The 17,991-nt window shown below is 40.6% G+C and overlaps 1 protein-coding gene across 1 annotated transcript in view; it reads left to right on the top strand.

Moving 5' to 3' along the window:
- Nucleotides 1–17,991, top strand: part of LOC133952820 (CUB and sushi domain-containing protein 1-like) — a 284,080-nt gene that overhangs the window by 248,248 nt on the left and 17,841 nt on the right. Inside the window, exons 58-69 of the mRNA XM_062386890.1 lie at nucleotides 894–1,070; nucleotides 2,291–2,476; nucleotides 6,323–6,499; nucleotides 6,974–7,159; nucleotides 11,631–11,804; nucleotides 11,904–11,970; nucleotides 12,384–12,490; nucleotides 13,696–13,769; nucleotides 14,654–14,765; nucleotides 14,932–15,111; nucleotides 15,549–15,611; nucleotides 16,530–16,691. Coding sequence (XP_062242874.1) covers nucleotides 894–1,070; nucleotides 2,291–2,476; nucleotides 6,323–6,499; nucleotides 6,974–7,159; nucleotides 11,631–11,804; nucleotides 11,904–11,970; nucleotides 12,384–12,490; nucleotides 13,696–13,769; nucleotides 14,654–14,765; nucleotides 14,932–15,111; nucleotides 15,549–15,611; nucleotides 16,530–16,691 — 1,665 coding nt within the window. The remainder of the gene's footprint in view (nucleotides 1–893; nucleotides 1,071–2,290; nucleotides 2,477–6,322; nucleotides 6,500–6,973; nucleotides 7,160–11,630; nucleotides 11,805–11,903; nucleotides 11,971–12,383; nucleotides 12,491–13,695; nucleotides 13,770–14,653; nucleotides 14,766–14,931; nucleotides 15,112–15,548; nucleotides 15,612–16,529; nucleotides 16,692–17,991) is intronic.

Below are 17,991 nucleotides of genomic sequence, written 5' to 3'. Positions count from 1 at the left end.
TTACATTCAAGAAACAAGGTCTTATCGGAAAATTGGGGGGAGTGGGGTGATGACTATGGGGCAAGGGGAGGATGAGGTAATACCATTTGGGGGTAAGGGGGAGGGAAAACTGAGAGAAGTTTCATATCTGCGTCCTCCAGAAACCTGGGCTGTGTAAAACATCAATTTCTCCAAAATTGAAGTATTCTTTTTTTTTTTTTTTTTTTCCATGGTGTGCACTGATTTGACGTCGTGGAGCGATTTCTGTTTTTTGAACCAGGGGAGAGAGAAGGTCTTTCATGTTTTATAACTAAAAGGAATTTAATTGGAGATGACTTATTGGCTCCCTCTTATTCAATTCAGTTAAACTGGATACAAATAAGCTTTACTGGCATACTGCAGTACGGTGCTGACAAAGCATTAAGGGCTCTGTTTAAACATCTGTATACAGTCTCCAAAGAGCTTTTACCTAATGATTCACATGCACAACCACAGAACCACAAAGTCCTCAGTTGGCTTCCAGCTGGGGACCTTTGTTGCATTTTGTACCCATCTCTCCCCTTTACATTTACTGTCTATCAATACATAAAGTAAAGGCAATACCATTTTTAAAACCTAGATTTTTTAAGTGAAATTTCTTATTTTAAAAACACACAGTATAGAATCATCCCAAATAAACTTTATTTGGTGTTTTTACTCCAAGTTTTACACATTTTAATTGTGAGTCTTTTCTCTGTTATCTGTGTGGGCACTTTTAACACACTCCCTTACTGTCTCACTCTTCCTGTGGCTATCTCCTGCAGTGACCCAGCTGCACCACCTAATGCAGTAGTATCTGGAAATCTATAGTTGGACACGACCCCACACACATTAACACCCTCTCTCTCTATTTAAATCCATCTCTGTCCCCGTAGCGATTTCCTGTGGAGACCCCGGTGTACCCCCTAATGCACTGGTGCCTGGAACTCACAGTTGGACGTATAGTACAGTGCTGCACTACTCCTGTCTGCCTGGAGGGGTGCTGGTGGGCAACGCTACTCGCCACTGTCAGGAAGACGGCATGTGGAGTGGAGCGCCGCCATACTGCACAGGTAATGGCTCACTGGTTCATGAAGCAGCATGCCTGGGGTCTTCAGCTTCATCCAGGCTACTCAGTGCTTTTTTATCTGATGTAGATGTTTACAAGAAATAAATCTACTAAAAAAAAACTTTGTATATGTACTGTATATCTCCAAATCACTCCTAAGTATTTTAGAGACAGCAACTGAGGCCACACAAATAAAACATATTAATATATATAAAACTAGAACTGGGACACAGTACAGCTCCAAATTGCACACACTCATTATAAAAGTGTATTCAGTTCAGAGCAAATATGTTGTCTGAGTTTTGTTGCTCCACAGTCATTGAACAGTCCTTTATTTGTCTGTCCCAGTTACAAAAGACAAATGGACATGATCGTATGTTACCAGTCTAAACTGAGTGAATAACCCGGCTTGAGCAGCGTGTGTAAGAAACAGGGAGAAAGGAGGTGGAAGATTTCCATGGTTTACCTCTCAGTTTGTAAGTGCTGCGCTACAGTAGGCTTACACATATCCCACAACACCACAACCGATCATTTCCAAACTCAGCATCAACTGTCTCTACAGCTGAAATGCAATTAGCTCACTCTGCCGGCCTCAAAACAGAACACTCAGCGGGGCAGAATCCGTCCTGCAGCTGAAGGCCTCATTGAGATGCAAGACGCTGCATTTGGGAGCCCCGTCCCTGTTAAACTCACAAATCCCCACCGATGGAATTTAAGCTGCTCAAATTGTGACACGCTCGGTGCGTTTAATGCTAGAACAAGTACAGTTTTACAAAAGTTTGCGTGCGTGTAAATGCGTGTGCGTCACTGTGTACGAAAAACTGAGTAGGCAAAATATTTGTGCGTTGACTGCAACAGAGGTTACGAGGCTATGACATGAAAAGCGTCACAAATGCTTTGTTGTGCATGTTGTTGACCTGGAGCTTGAATGCAGGTATATATTTTTAGCACGGTGCCGCCAGTGAGAGGAAACCTTTTGACCCTATGTTTTACCATATAGTTACATAAAATCACTAAAACCTATTAGGAGGATAATGGACAGCATTTGAATGCAGTTGTTGTTTTGCATGAACTGTATTGAGTGCATTAGGCCTGCAGCGCATGTGTGTTTGTATGTTTCTGTCTCATGAGTTGATGATTGCGTGGGTTGCCTCGGTCGTGTGCATGTGTGCGGCTGTAGTTGTGTATCCTTTGCCTTAACATGTGTCTCTTTTGTCACTGTAGGTGTGACTCCAGGAATCTGCGGAGACCCAGGGGTCCCTCCCCATGGTGCCCGCCTTGGAGGGGAGGAATTTAAAACCAAGAGCTTGCTGCGTTTCAGCTGTGAGGCAGGATACAGTCTGACTGGCTCAGCCGAGAGGACCTGCCTGCACAATGGCACCTGGAGTGGCACGCAGCCTGTCTGTCAAGGTGGGGAAGTGTGGCAACACCCTTTATAAAAACTGTCAATTTTAACATGAAAGAAAACTCATTAGAAACCTTTACTGAAACTCACACTTCAAACAGCACACACCACCTTTATCTTTATCTTTTTGAGACTTGTGCGGTGCCCGTTCTACCTTTATTAGAACCTATATTAGCTGTATTGGCCTGTGATAAAGCTCTGGAGCTACCTCGGAATTATTTCTCCTCAATCTGTTCTACAATATACTGACACTTTTTTATTGTGTGTGTGTGTGCTGGACATTGTGTGCAGAGCATTTTTATAGAGTGCAGAGTGAAGCCTGAACGTTTTGCAATCATCCTATCTGGTTTATCTGCAATGGCTATTTCATTTGCTTTATCCCATGTTTGGCTTTTATACAAGATCGATTGGTTTAATGAAATTTGTATATGTTAACCCTAACCATAACCCATGTTTTTCATATATTGAATATCAGCTATTTTTAGAGAGTTTTTTTTAATTAAAGCTCTGTAATTCAGCTGGATAGAAAGAAAGACAGCAACAAAACAAACGTTGTGCTTTGAAGTCCCATTGCTGAATAGGAAGTGAGTCTATGAATGTTGCTGCTATGACAGAGATCAGCGCTTGCGACACCCGTGAATGTCTGTGTCAGCCGGATGTGTTGAAATAAACCTATTCAGATTCTCAAAATGATCTGGCAGCACACATAACTGTTGGATAACTGTTGGCCGCAGGCTCCCAGTTGGAAACCGCTGCTGTTGTTTATACATAGAGGACAAAGAAGAAGACATGTCCAACTATCATTTTTATTCATATTGAAGTTACCAATTCTGTTACCCGAGCGCCGTACATGGTCGCTCACTGCTCTGTGTGTCCTGCACCAGATGGGTCAAAAGCAAAGATTAAATTTCCATGTCTGTGCATGTGTTTGGGACTAATAAATGCATCTTAATCTTAACCATGCATCCAGATCGTGGTGCGTGAGATGAGCGTTCCACACACAGTCAGACAGTAGTTTGTGTAACTAGTAGGTAGATGACATTTTGAGTCTCATCGTAGCACGTGATTATTTATTATTTAATATCAAAGCAGTGACTTTCTCCTGGAGTTAAATAGATCAATCAATGGGCTGTTATTCACTGTCTTTTGTTTGTATGCACCATTTATTTAAAAGCTGCCGACGCCCATATACAAGGGACATGCATGTGACAATATAGCATAAACTGAATTGTCTGATTAGAAAACAAAATGAGCTACCTGTCTCCTCTGAGATTTGCCTTTGGGTCCCAACCCAGATTCTATAGAACACCGCTGTAAAAATAAACATAGCTTTAAAAGGAAGGGGTGCAGACTTTGCATAAACAGACGGTGTATTTATGTCATATAGACTTAATTATTCACTCTTTTATGTGAAAATAAATCAGCTCAGGCTCCAAAGTTGAACAGCTTAATCTTTTCTATGGAGAATACAGTGGCATCAGGCTACTTGGCATGCTAGTGACAGTAAGCAAATAATCCATTCCTAAATATAGCTTAAAGCACATTACCCACATCGTACACTGTACACTATAAATATTGAGTAAGTGAAGCTTACACATTCCATATACATTAATAGGGATGAATTTAATTCATAACATGAAAAGTTATATGTATGGTGAATGGCCTTGTATGTAAAATTGTAACCTAAACCACAATATGAATTGTCATTCTTCAGCTTAATCTCTGCGGCACACAAATGCTGCCCAACAAAATATAAAAAAGAATATTGTAGCTTTACTTCACATGTGGATTTGATATGTAGACTGACCTCTAACTGAAGTGTTATCCAAAGCATTCACTGTGTTTGTGTGCGTGCGTGTGTGTAGTTGTGCAGTCGGAAGTACTGAAGTGTGTCACTCCTGACTGACTGAGCGGGATCTTTCACAGCAAAGTGGCAATAAAGTGGCTCCTATACAGCAGCAGATTTCAGAGACACGTTTTAAACCCATTGGGGGTTTAGGGGAAATTAAAGTGGGTCCCCAAATCCTGAGCCGATGCCAGTGTGCTGCCTGCTCCCTATCGCCAGCTATGTTAGGTGGGCTGAATAAAACACTGCTGACATCAACTCCATTGTTCTTTGATCACAATCTAGCTTCAGTTAGATGGATGTACTGCTCCTGCAGTAAGTTTAGTGGATAGTGGGAGGAAGAGTGAGTCATGCAGTTTCCGTGTACTCTGCTGTAATGTTGTATGGCTGTGACCCAAAACATCACCAGTGTACTAACTATAGAGCACTGCAAAGATTAAATGTCAAACTGACTTAAATGAGAAAAATAAGCAGTGGATAATCATTCTAATAAATATATTCGATGATAAATTGCAGCTAGTGCTTGGCATATTTCATACCCACATACCATATTTTTAGTTCCACAATTTTATATTATAAAACTATTTCCAAACTTAAAAACTTTATTACTTGTTGTAATTTGTTTTTTAAAACCTCCTGATTGATATTTGAAATACATAATGTACTTTTCTTGCCATACCAGCTATCAATATGTTCAGATTGTATCTCAATTGGGAATAAAACTCTTTACTGAGGTGGTGAGACGGTCTCGACAGTTAAGCAATGACTTTTACTTTTATTTTGAGTCATGGTTTTCCCGACATGCACCGAATCAATAACGTCAAAATCAACTCTTTTAGTCTTAGACACCTGAGCGCGCACACGTAAAACACACACATACACTAACAGAACGCACACACTGTGTTTGCGCTCGTGCGCCAGTGCCTGTTTGGGTCACGCTAATTATTTATGTCTGTCTTCAGTTGTTTTTCATTAAGCTAATAGTAGTTAAAAGCTGATTCAGAAAGGATGAGGCATCTATCACCGGGACACAAACACAAAGAAATCCATAAACAACGAAATACAACTACACAGTCAAACACAGACTGATGCTCACCCTGTGTATATACGAGATGCACACACACGCACACAAACACAGCTTTTGGTGTGCTCTACCTTGGCATCCCGTCACACACACACTCTTGGACAGAGCTTTTAAGGGCTCTAACTAATGAATCCCATCAATAGGTATTTGATTGTTTAAGGCCATCAGCTGTCATGATCTTATTAGTGAGATGCGCTGTGGTTAGTTGTTAATTCCTGTTGGTTCTGTTAATGTGCTGAGCCAGCGAACGTCAGACAGATGAATCACTGCTTCAGACCAGAGCCACGGTCTCTGCCCTTCCTCATCCTTGCGTCCTCTCTGTCAGTGTTGTCTCACAATCTACCAGAGCAGCAGTGGCTGGAAAGCAAAGGAATCCGAGGATGGATTAAGATTGTAGACTTGTCCTTAGACTGGTTAAGACAAATGTTTCCACTGTGAGAACCATGCATCGTAGGGGCTTTAGTGCAAAGCCTGCTGAGGCAGCTGAGAGACGCGAGTGTGTCCTAACAGATGCTGCAATGTCCCGTGTGCAGCCGTTCTCAAATTATAAACGTGTTCTTTTTTAATAAGAGGCAGAACCTTGTCCTTGGAGCATTTGAAGCCTTGGTGCTTTGCTCAGTGGCACTTAAAGCGCGGGCTGCAGATGTATTACCGATCCTCCTGCCAGCTTCTTGCACACAGGCAGAATACTGTACATCTGCCATTCAGTCGCGGCTGGGAATCAGTCCAACAACCTTTAGTTATTAATCAGCCCCACTTCCTCTGGGATATATTTTATGTGATTTCCAGCTGACTCTGGTGATAATCTCATTATTGCAGCCCACAGCTGATCAGCCTTGAGTGACAGCGAGACATTATTGTTCACACTGATATCATCAGTATCATTAATCACCGCTGTTTAATATTTCCTCGATTCCTCAGCTGTATCCTGCGGTAACCCTGGCACGCCAGCGCACGGCAGGATTGTCTTCAGTGACGGCATCACCTTTGGCAGCTCGGTGGCCTATGCATGCTGGGAAGGCTTCAAAACATCCGGCCTGACCACCAGACACTGCACAACCAATGGGACGTGGACCGGACAACCACCAGACTGCACTGGTAGGGTTGGATATTATTGTTACGCCACTGTTGTATTATCAGGTCAAACTAGCACTGAAGCTTCGCCTGCAAATAATGTCAGTGTGTCAGAGCAAGTATAGATTTTTTTGAGGACAAGGACATTAGCATTCATTCTGCATGGACCACAGCAGTGAGCCGCTGTGCAGATACAGAACTGTACAAGGTTGTTGTGTTGTAGTTTAACTGAGTCTGACAGCGGTCTGGGGGAAAAACATAAAATGAAGATGGAGGTTAGACGAAGTGAAGTGAAGTGGTGATGTGCTTCAGGGAGGTTAAGGAAGGCTTCTTTTAGAAGGTCGAGTAGGAGGGCAAGGTAAAGGGGCAAGCAGGGTCCAATAATGTTACTGCCCTGACGCATTACTACACCAGTGCACGCTTCATCTGACAGGTATATACTGCACATACTCTATTCATGATTTGCCCCTATAAAAAGTTTACCTAACATCATTTCAGTCATCAGTTGCGGAGACCCTGGGCCCGTAGCCAATGGGATCTATCTCGGAAGAGAGTTTACCTTCAACCACACCGTGACCTACCGCTGTAACCCTGGCCACCAGATGGAGCCGCCTGGATCTGGACGCAGTGTTCTACGCTGCACCAAAGATGGAACCTGGAACCAAACCAAACCCAGCTGCAAAGGTGACAAGAACGACAACTCATAATAACTGCTCCCAAAGTAAAAGGAGACGAGGACAGCAGCTTTTGAGTTTGTACAAAAATATAATCGGCATCGAGGGAACTGCAGGATAGTGTGTGAGGGAATACCGCAGCTTGCAGGTAAATCATTTTCAACCAAGGCTAGAGTTTTTGAAGGGAAGACCGGGGTTTATTTAAAAATATGAATAAATAAAACATTATGTTTTTTATGTAGCACCTGAAAAACTAGCAATTAACATAAATGGCATCAATAAACAGAATGAAAAGGACTCGGAAATGTTAAACTGCATCCTATAAAACTTGAACTGTATTGAAATATAAAATAATTTAAGAGTGTGGTGCAGGAAAGCATGGATAAATAACATTGCATTAAGTTGTATAATATATTTTTATATAATGGATAAATGTATCCTCAGGGACCTGAAAGTAGATAAACCAACACTAAGTTACATTCTACACTGCAGTGGAACTCTATTTATCACATTGGCTTGAAGTGAAAACACATCAAGTCTAAAATAATCTATAAATAATAATAATAATAATAATACATTTTATTTATAAGGCGCCTTTCAGGATACTCAAGGTCGCCGTACAACAGTCAACAATACAGTTAATTAAAAATTTTAAAATGCACATTGCAGAGCAGCAGCAGAACAACAACTTCAGCAGACAGGAACATTAGAAGTTATATGCCTGCCTAAACAGGTGGGTTTTGATGGTAGATTTAAAAAGAGTGATTGAATTTGGGTCAATGTTCCTGATGTGAGGGGGGAGGGAGTTCCAGAGGTGAGGGGCAGAGTGGCTGAAGGCTCTAGATCCCATGTATTTTTACAGAGCTACATAAATCAAGTGACAATATAAACAAGTACAACAGTATTTCAGTGCAAGCTGGCAGACGGATGTAACAGATTGGGACTTTAACACTACATTTAAAAGAGTCCAAAGAAAGATTTACATTGCTCTTAACAATAACACACGGTTAAATGGAGGTTTATTACTTGAAACTTCTCTTTTTTTCGCAAACACAAAGGGGAAAATAAAAAAGAATCTATTAAAATAAAATGGGACAGCGCTTTTACAGCAACCCGTATGTAGAGCTTGGACTCTGATACTCAACAACAGTAAAGAGGAATGTTTCCTGAGATCCTCCCCGCCGCTTCTTCCCACAAACAGAAAATCTCCTGCTGGCTGCTGCAGAAGCAGAGGCTTTGAACTGAGATAAGAAAAAAACTGAGAAAGCAGGCAGAGAGGCTACTGAGAGGGAACCGGAGAGAGATGTAGACGGAGGGGAAAACGGAGGAGTGAAAGATACTGTAGGTCAAAGAAAATGAGACTGAGCTGGGAAGTAGGAACGTGAAAAAATTAGAGGGGAGGAAAAAAGAACGAGAAAGAGAGGCAGAGATCCAGGTGAGAAAAGTCCTCTGTCGTTTTTTGTTTCTCTCTTTCCCTCTTTTCCCCTCTGCCCTTCTTTTTCTTCTCTCTTTACTCCTCTCTTTAGGTTCTGCTGTCCGTGTCTTTCTGTTTATCTCCCCCATTTCCATCGCCTTTGATTTCCACCACTTCAAACAATCCACAAGTCAACATTTGATCCTGTTTTGGAACAACAACTTTTTTACACGCAGGCACACACACAGACACACACATAGGCATATTTAATGAGGAGTTGTTAGCCATTAAAGTGTCGCTCGATTGGCAAAAGAATCAAGTTAGATCTCGCAAAAAAAGCAGTGCGGGGGCAGAGTGGAATAAAACATTACATCAACTCCAAAACACAAGACGCAGATTACTGCAGAGATTAAGGAAATGGGAGGAAAAGAGAAAGTGTGTAAATGCAGAGAGGGAAACGGAGATGACGAGCTTTAAACAGAAAGAACAGAGAGGAAAGGGAGAGAGAGGAAAGGAGTGATGGGAGAAAGAAAGAGAGAGGCAAATCGATACCTGTCCCTAAACCTGTAAACACACAGGGAGGAAAGGGATTAAGCCCATAAAGTGTGTTGACTGGCTGAATTGCACCAAGAGAGAGATATCCCTAAAAGATGAAGGGAGGGGGAGGCAGCAGGGGTGTGGAGAGGGAGACAGAGAGAGGAAAGGTGGAGATATAAAAGAGCCGAGAGCTGGGACAGAAGGAGGGGGGGGGGGGTGCAGGGAGGAAGAAAGAGAAGAAGGTGTGGAGGGAGAGAGGAGTGGAAGGAGAGGATGGAGGCAGGGGACCGATGTGTAAGAGAGAGCAGAGGGTGGAGACGGGAGAGGAGAGAACAAAGGGCAAGAGGAAGGGAAAAGAGTCAATGATGGCTGTGACAGAAGAGAAGAGGAGCAGTGGGTGGAAAACAGACGAGTTCCTCCTCCAGACTAATATGAAGCCAAACAGGTTTATTAACAACAAAGCAAAGACACAGACAGAAAAAGAAAAGTTCACAAACCTTCAATTACACACGCAGGTGCTGTCTGGGCATCAGAGACCTGCAGAAATATTGGTCTGAAATATGAAACTTCTGCAGTAAAATGTTTTTAATTATACGTTTGATTCTATTTTAAGACAGCTGGAGTTTGATGCCTGACTACAAAGCTGTTTTAATAAAAGAGAAAACACTCATTCAATTATTAATTTAAATCCCTATCAGCGGCTGGCTAACCACCAGCTATCATTCCTGGACTCACACCACAAACAATGATGAATGGCACCTTTTTTAAGAAAGTGGGATTTGGCATTGCCTTGTGAGTAGGTGTGTAGAATTTTGGCTTCTTCATGTATGAATCAGAATTAGTCAAGTTAGTCAAGTGTGCCGCGTGCACACACGGTTGCCTGGAAACTGCAATGTTACAGAAACAGTTGAATTTTTATAGTTCAAAACAATGTTTTTAATAACCGCACTTTCCGCAAAAGACGAACCATTATGCAACAGAGGCAGAGAGGGAAACAAAATAAGACAAAAGATTAGCAGACTATAGCAAGTATTGTTATTTTACTGCACTCTGCACATACTTGTACTATTTTCTTGCCTGTTAATTTCAGCATGTGTTTTATTGGTGCTCCTACTGTACACACATATATTGCCTGTGTGTGTATGCCTGTTTGAGTATCTGTGTGTGTGTGTGTGTGTGTGTGTGTGTGTGTGTGTGTGCGTGCACTGTATATCATCATGGCAGAGTGAATGGTGCATGAAACCATCTGTCTCGCGGTTAGATGAGAATTACACTGACTTTATTAGATGTTTGAAACCATGCAGATGGTTATCATTATCTTAGGGAGTTGGGCGCTCACACTCGAGCACGCTCACATGTGGGTGTTTATCATGGTGTTATGAAGTTGTATGCACAGATGTTAATGCCCATGCAACATGGCGTCATGTATGAACACACAAGTGCACACAGACGAATGTACAATATTTTGTTTTTCTAAAATATTAAAAAGATGCTGTTGATTCTCTATGTATAACAGATGTAGTTTAAATGCTATAATCAATGTAAACATTGGTTATGTTCACTAGCAGCTATAGAAGATGTAGGTTTGAAAGGGATTGTTCCCATTCCATAAACAGCATGCCCACTAATTGAGTTTCAATTTAGGAATGTATTTGTTCTTTAAATCCCATTGGAGATTAGCATTTCATAACAAGACAGCTGATGGAAAAGTTGTCATGTGGATGATATTGTCAGCATTGAATTCAGTCGACTGAAGGGAAACCCCAGATTAGTCCTAGCAACCAGAGTGGAAGCAGAAATGTCACCACATGCAACGCTAAACTCCAACTGTCCTTTCACAAACCCTCCCTCCATACGGGGACCGAGCTTGGTCGTTTCAGCAACTTGAACGCGTGACCTCGGCCATGCGCGGTTTTAAGACAGTTAATGTCCATATGGTGATCACAGCTGTCTGCTGCTTTTGCTGTTCTTTGTTTTCACTCCATGTCACACCTCCATCTGTAGCCATCTTGTCATAGAACCTGCATTGACCTTGAATATGGAAGAGTCTGGCTGTGAAAACATTATGATGTAATTCTTACTCAGGTCTTTCTAATTGTGGCTTTTCTTAAGAAAGACGTTATTTTAATTGTTGATTCCAAACTTCGTCATCTCGGGTCTTCACATCCAATAAGGACATATCAATACTGCTTTTTATTTTCATGTTACCTAACAATGATCATTCAAACACATGGTGCAGCCAATAGCTTAAAGTCTAAGGGCACTTTACACTATTTATTCTACTACTACTTCTACTACTACTACTACTACTCCTACTACTACTACTACTACTACTCCTGTACTACTGCCATCTCTTATAATAATAACTATTTCCATTGCGCTTATTCTAAATCGAAACAAGTTGGGCAATTTTTCGAAAGTTGGATTAAGGAAAGCTAACCCCCCCGGCACGTTACAAACCCACACACAGACGTGTTGTCCCTTGAGCTATGTTAATTGTAATCATATTACTTTTGTGTGTGTGTTGCAGTGATCCAGTGTGGACCAGCTCCTCAGGTGGATCATGGGAAAGTGGAAGGAACGGATCACTATTGGGGAGCAAGTGTGAGCTACAGTTGTTTCCACGGTTATCAACTGTCCGCTCCGGCTGTGTTGTCCTGTGAAGGGAACGGGACGTGGACGGGAGACATACCACAGTGTCTGCGTAAGTTAGCTGAAAAGTACTTTCTAACTTAAACCGCTGCACATCACGGTTGTCGTAATGCAAGCGAGTGCGTTAACAGTCCTTGTTGTGTCTCTCAAGCTGTCCTGTGTGGAGATCCCGGCTCCCCTGGAGGAGGATTCAGAGAAGGAAACATCTTTTCATACCGGTAATATATTAATAACTGACTTTAATGATCAATATTTGCTAAATTCTATGATATTATGTGCTTCATCAGAAACATGCTTCTATGTAGAGGAGGTAGTAAACTGTTTTAAACAGCAAGGTCACCAGGCTTTGCCTCCTTTAGTTTTTTATCTGAAATGGGATTAGACAAGTGTTGGCCTTTGTGTCTACATGTCAGCTTGAAAAACTGCATGGACCAAAGAGATTTTTGTTTACGACCCCAAAAAAGGATGTAGGTCATTATTCCCTTAGATAAGTTCAGACATTATCACACTCTACACTGTCCTATAACAGAGGTTTGAAAAAAAATCTAACTACATCTGAAATGATTTGCTCATGTCTTGTATGTGTTGCCTTTTTGTATGTGCGAGATTAAATCTTTGTCTTCTTCCACAGGTCAGACGTCAGGTTCTACTGCCATGTCCCCTACTTGCTGGTAGGCTCTGCCTCCAGACTCTGTCAGGCTGATGGGATGTGGAGTGGCCAGCAACCAGCCTGTATAGGTAATTTAGAGGCAACACACAAAACTAAAGTAATGTGAACCGTCAGATACATTGAGAGAGAACGAGCCTTTGAAAACGAAGCAGCTTACTGCGATGATTGTGTGGCCCCAAAATGTACACATGGATTCAAGAGAGGTACTAATTAAAGCGTTATAATGTATCTATATATCAAACCACTAAACATCTTACTTTCATAACATATTGATCTATTGATTTATTTTTTTACAACCTCCATTAAGGCAGACTCATATTTTCCTGTGTGCAGCACGGCAGCTTCACATCCTTAATGTAAACATACTATGTTATAACCTGACCTAAATATGTCAATTCCAAGATCTGTCAGCTAAACACTGCATAATAACATGCAATATATATTTAAAGTGGGTTTTTCATCTTCATTATTTCTGGGGCTGTTTGTCGTGGTGACTTTTGAAAGTAATTGAGATGTTTCATTTTCATCAATGCTCGTCACATTAATTTTCAAACTTCTATTTATTTAGGAATCAACGTCACAAGCATTAAGAGGATGTTCATGTAAATCTTTGAAATGTTACATATTATTTTCTTTCGATAATGGATCTAATATTTGATTCACTGCAAAGGAAAACATTTCATCAACAAGCCATGAATACAATGATTAGAAAAACAGATTATTAAAGCAGATTATGGATCTTATTTATATGCACCTTGTAGCGTTAGTATTCCTGTGCAGATGGAGCTGGAGATGTTATCTTATCAGTCAGTGACACGAGTAGTTGTGATATCAGCATTTAATTCTACAATGACCTTATCTCGGAAATCAGGCCTTTGTGTATGGAGCAGAACTGAGGTTTGGTGACTGTTACGAAAACATGAAGTTGAGAAGGAAACAACTGATTGATTGTGTTAAAGCTGAAGTTTAAAGCAGCCTTGTGGCCAAGAAGTAGCCATTTAATAAAGGTTCCTCTGCTAAAAATAACAGTACATTGTCATGCAATACCAAACTGTACTCTATATACTTTATGCTCTGACCAGCACTGCAGTACTTCTGACTTTTCTCTGTAAGTTGTTTCTGGGTGATGCAACTGGTCAGACTTAGACCCAGGTTCACTAAATATGATTTGTCACACTGCTGAGGCTCTGAATGCTTTTCCATGACTGAATACTAGCTGCACTACACAGATGTAAGTGCATAATATAACGTGTGTGTTTGCGTGTGTTTGTAGACCCAGCCTTCAACAGCTGTCGTGACCCAGGAACTCCAGCCTACGGTATCCCAGTCATGGCCCAGGGCTTTCAGGTAAGAAACATATTGGTTTACTGTAAAACTACTGCATCATCTGTAAGAGTAAAAAATATTTCAATCAAAATTGTTACAACTTAATCTTAGTTGTTACAACTAATTAATTTCATTCGTCAACAAACAGACACAACTTAGTTTGTTGGTGGAAACCTGTTTCTGATCAATTTCTTAATGGATTGACGTTTCATAGGTAAATTATTTTACGAATGTTATGAATTACTTTGTAATTTAGTTTATTGATTCAGAGAATAACACATTAAATATAAGTATATTGGTGCATATTTCATTGCACACTTATTAATCAATGAAATGGTTCATCACTATTTCTATAAACATTGTAAAACATTGTCCTCCACAAGCATGTGCCAAGCAATGTACAAAAGGAGATGATAAAATAATGAAAGCACAATGACTAAATGCATAAATATTCATATCCATGGAAGTTACAATGGGCCTAAGGTTGCAAGATTCAATCAAACATCAACATGAAGGTCAACGGTAAAGGCCCAGTGAGACGTGGCACCCAGATTGTTAAGGTTAGACTTTTACGAGTGACAGGCAATATTTTCTTTTGTGTCAGGTACTGGGCCGACTGTAGCACAAATAAAAAGCTGTTGATTGGACATATTGGCCATCAAATCCTTAATGGGATTTGAGCAGGCATAATTGGACTTCATCCACACGTCAGGTTTCCGCTGACATCTCCACAAAGAGAGGAAGGGGTTACGAGCATCTTTAGAAAAACTGACACAGGATGTGTGTTATTTATTCTGACAATAATCTTTCCTTTCTTCCGCTGCGCCATGTGTTGTTGTGTGTGGCAGGTCTTCAGGCTATGTTGTTCACAGTGAATAAAGACTGTTTTGTGTGTTTCAATGTAGGTTGGCAGTAAGATTTCATTCAAGTGCCGCAAAAACTACCACATCCTCGGTTCGACCACACGAACGTGCCTAGAAAATCTAACGTGGAGTGGAACTCAACCAGAGTGCATAGGTAAGGAATAACCAATGAAAAAATTGCTATCTTATATTATTTAGATTATATACTTCTTAGGTTTTAACTGTGAATTTGACTTTATGAGAAAAAACCTTTGTTAATATTTATTCTAAAACAATAATATCTGTCTTAAATTACTTTTTTTTCTCTTCCCATAACTCAGCCCACTCCTGCAGACAGCCAGAGACTCCCAGTAATGTATATGTTCGCTCTATGGACCTGCCCACTTTGGGGTACACTCTGATCTACACCTGTCAGGATGGTTTCTATCTGGCCGGGGGATCAGAGCACAGAACCTGCAAAAGTGATGGGAAATGGTCGGGCAAGCCCCCGCTCTGTAAAGGTATTCAGCTCTGATGTCGAAGGTGCTGACCCACGCTGTGATACGATCTGATGTCAAGCCTTCAATCTAAACTGGATGTTATAATCCCATATGGTTTAAGATTAGAGAGATTATCCTCCTGATATGATTGCTATACTTTTATTTATCAGCCTCAGGCACACCATGGAATTTAAGATGGTGTCGTTTTTGTATACTGATGGCAGGGAGCTGATGGCTGTGAATGCTGTGAAGTATGACAACACAATAATAAGTTTCATAAGGGGCAACTTTCGATCTTGTTTTAGACATTGATAAATACTTTTCTAGGTTTACATTTTCTCAGTCCTGTCACATGAGGAGTCAGTCATCTATTTGAACCCCTATATCTGTAGCACATATATTATCAATGAAGCCTTAACTATCATGTGAGTTTGACTAAATGTTGTTCTGTATTTCAGTTGGAGTCAAAGTCAACCCCGTAAGCAGAGGAGAGTCAGATGTCCAAAAGAACAAGATTCGGGGTATGAAGAATAAACAGTTACAACATACACACACACACTAACACTGTACAAGGTATTACTAAACAAGAAACAAACTTTCTCTGGAAATCTTTCTCTGCTTGAGTTCTTATCTTTGTGAATTCCCAGTCTATTATGGTAATGTAGTGGAAGGTTATATTATCATGGATGGACCATGTTCAAGCAATTTGCTCAGTCTAAATATTTCTCGAATTATTTTAAATCATTAAAAAACTTTGAAACTTTAAATTTTCGTTTTGTCAGTGGCTTCCAATGGTGAAAAGAGATTAACCCCTTTGAATTAAACATACATTTTTGCCTTTACACTCACTTGCAATTTTTAGGTTGGATCAACACGTCAGATTTGTCCATGTTGAACATGTGCCACAGATGTACATGCAATACAGTTGTTACATGTGCAAACTTCCATGGTATCTTGGTTTTACAGCATTACAGACAAAGTGCCCTTTTAATAAACAGGATTGTAACATGGGATTGTATTTCCCAGAGTGGAGTGGTTACTGAGGCTGGAGTTTGTGTTGAGTCCGGACAAGCAGTTTTGTTTCAGATTTATAGTTTACTGTCAATTATCCTGTGAACAGAGTGCAGGTAGCCCGCCATCTACTTTAATAAATCAGCTAAACTAATCAATGTGCAATACCATGTGATACCTTGTAAGTTTGAAGGAGGATCTAATAATCAATATGCATTTGGAGGAAGCCAGTGGAGAGAGACCAACACACACTGGAGAAGAAGAGCAAAGTTGGGCTTTTTTTTCTGGAGCTCCTGAGTATTGAATGAGTCCTAATTATCTGCATTAGTTGTTGTTAGTTATTTTTTGTGAGTTTTGTGACACAGGGGCGTGATCCTAATCCTGACCCTTGAATGGCTATCAACCTTTTCACCCCTCCTCATTTACAGTTCCAGTGGATGTGTTCTCACCCAACTCTGAGTGGAGCGGTTTCTACGAGTATCTTGGGAAGAGACAGGCCACCACTCTGACAGTTACTGGCTTCAACGCTACCAGTGGCAGAGTCAACATCACGTTACTGGAGACCAGTGGGGTGTCAATCAGACTCTCAGGTAAAAAAACAAGGAAAACACAGTCAGTCTAATTCATTTTTCTCTGAATTTAATCTCATGTTGTGTTATATTTACATTACATTTTCCAATGACCCAGAAAAAGATGAGATGTGGAAAACACTCAATTTAATATGTTACTCAAATGATAATTAGGTAATACACCTGTGTAGATCTTCGTTTTCAGTGAGGTAAAAAGAGAAATCACATCCGAGAGATTTAAGATTGAAAGACTTTAAATGCAGTGTAAACAAAAAAGGGAGTGGAAGCACTGCTGTAGGTGTCAATACACAGCAGGTTAATAGGGATCCTGCTTTCATTCATACTCATCAGAATGGCATCACTGGTAGAAGCTTCAAATTGATTCAATTCCCCATATTGCACATATTAGAACACATAGATATTTACAGTCTGCAAGACAGGAAAATGGGGTTTGCAAGAGCTGTAGATCATACACAGATAAGAAACAGGTCATTAATACCTTACCTTAAATAGCATGCAGGTGCAATGGGGAGAATTCTTAACAAGCTGTGCATCTGCAGAATCAACACATCAGTCAGAGTAATGTAATATTATTTTGCAGCACCCATAGTGTCCATGATGTATTGTCAATTGATTATGAAATGACTGGCAGCTTGAACAATAAGGTCAATATAAACTCTAACTTTCAAAATAAAAGGCTGTGTGACTCTTTCACTAACACTCATGTATGTTTGACATTTCACTATGACATTTCTCACCAGCTTGAGCCCGGAGTCATAGACCGGAGACAAGGGTTACTGACGTCTGAAATTATTTCATTTCTTGAATCTGTGATGTTGTCTTTTACATGGTCTTGTCATATAGATCAGCAAGGGTTAGTAAACCAAGTAGTGATGTGTAGCTCAAGGGTAAATCCCTTTTTCACGTGGTTGGTGAAGTAAATAGTGTATAATTGAAAATGTCAGGGTATCTCTGTTTCTGTTTGTCACCCACCCTGTCAGTCCGTCTGTTTGCTTGTCAGTGGTCTATGTTACTTTAACCTCAATGTGTTTCTCTTTTTCCTGCCATGTGCCATCACAATGTTGAAGGGATTGTTCATCCCAAAAGGAGAATTCACTCATTATCCTCTCACCACTATGCCGATGGAGGGGTTGGGGAAGTCCACATACCACTTTTTGAGTTTGAGGACAGCGTCGGAGTCAAATCCAATACAATTGAAGTAAATGGGGACCGATTCTTTAAACGTAAAAAAAATGAAAATGCCTTCATACTGCTCCTGTGGTGTCTGTTAGCGCCAGTATTCAAATTGAACTTGATTAAA

Source organism: Platichthys flesus, chromosome 1 (genome assembly GCF_949316205.1).
Source record: "Platichthys flesus chromosome 1, fPlaFle2.1, whole genome shotgun sequence".
In the NCBI taxonomy this organism is placed as follows: domain Eukaryota; kingdom Metazoa; phylum Chordata; class Actinopteri; order Pleuronectiformes; family Pleuronectidae; genus Platichthys; species Platichthys flesus.
Note: the sequence above shows the minus strand (reverse complement) of the source record. Positions and strands in the feature narration are given on the sequence as shown.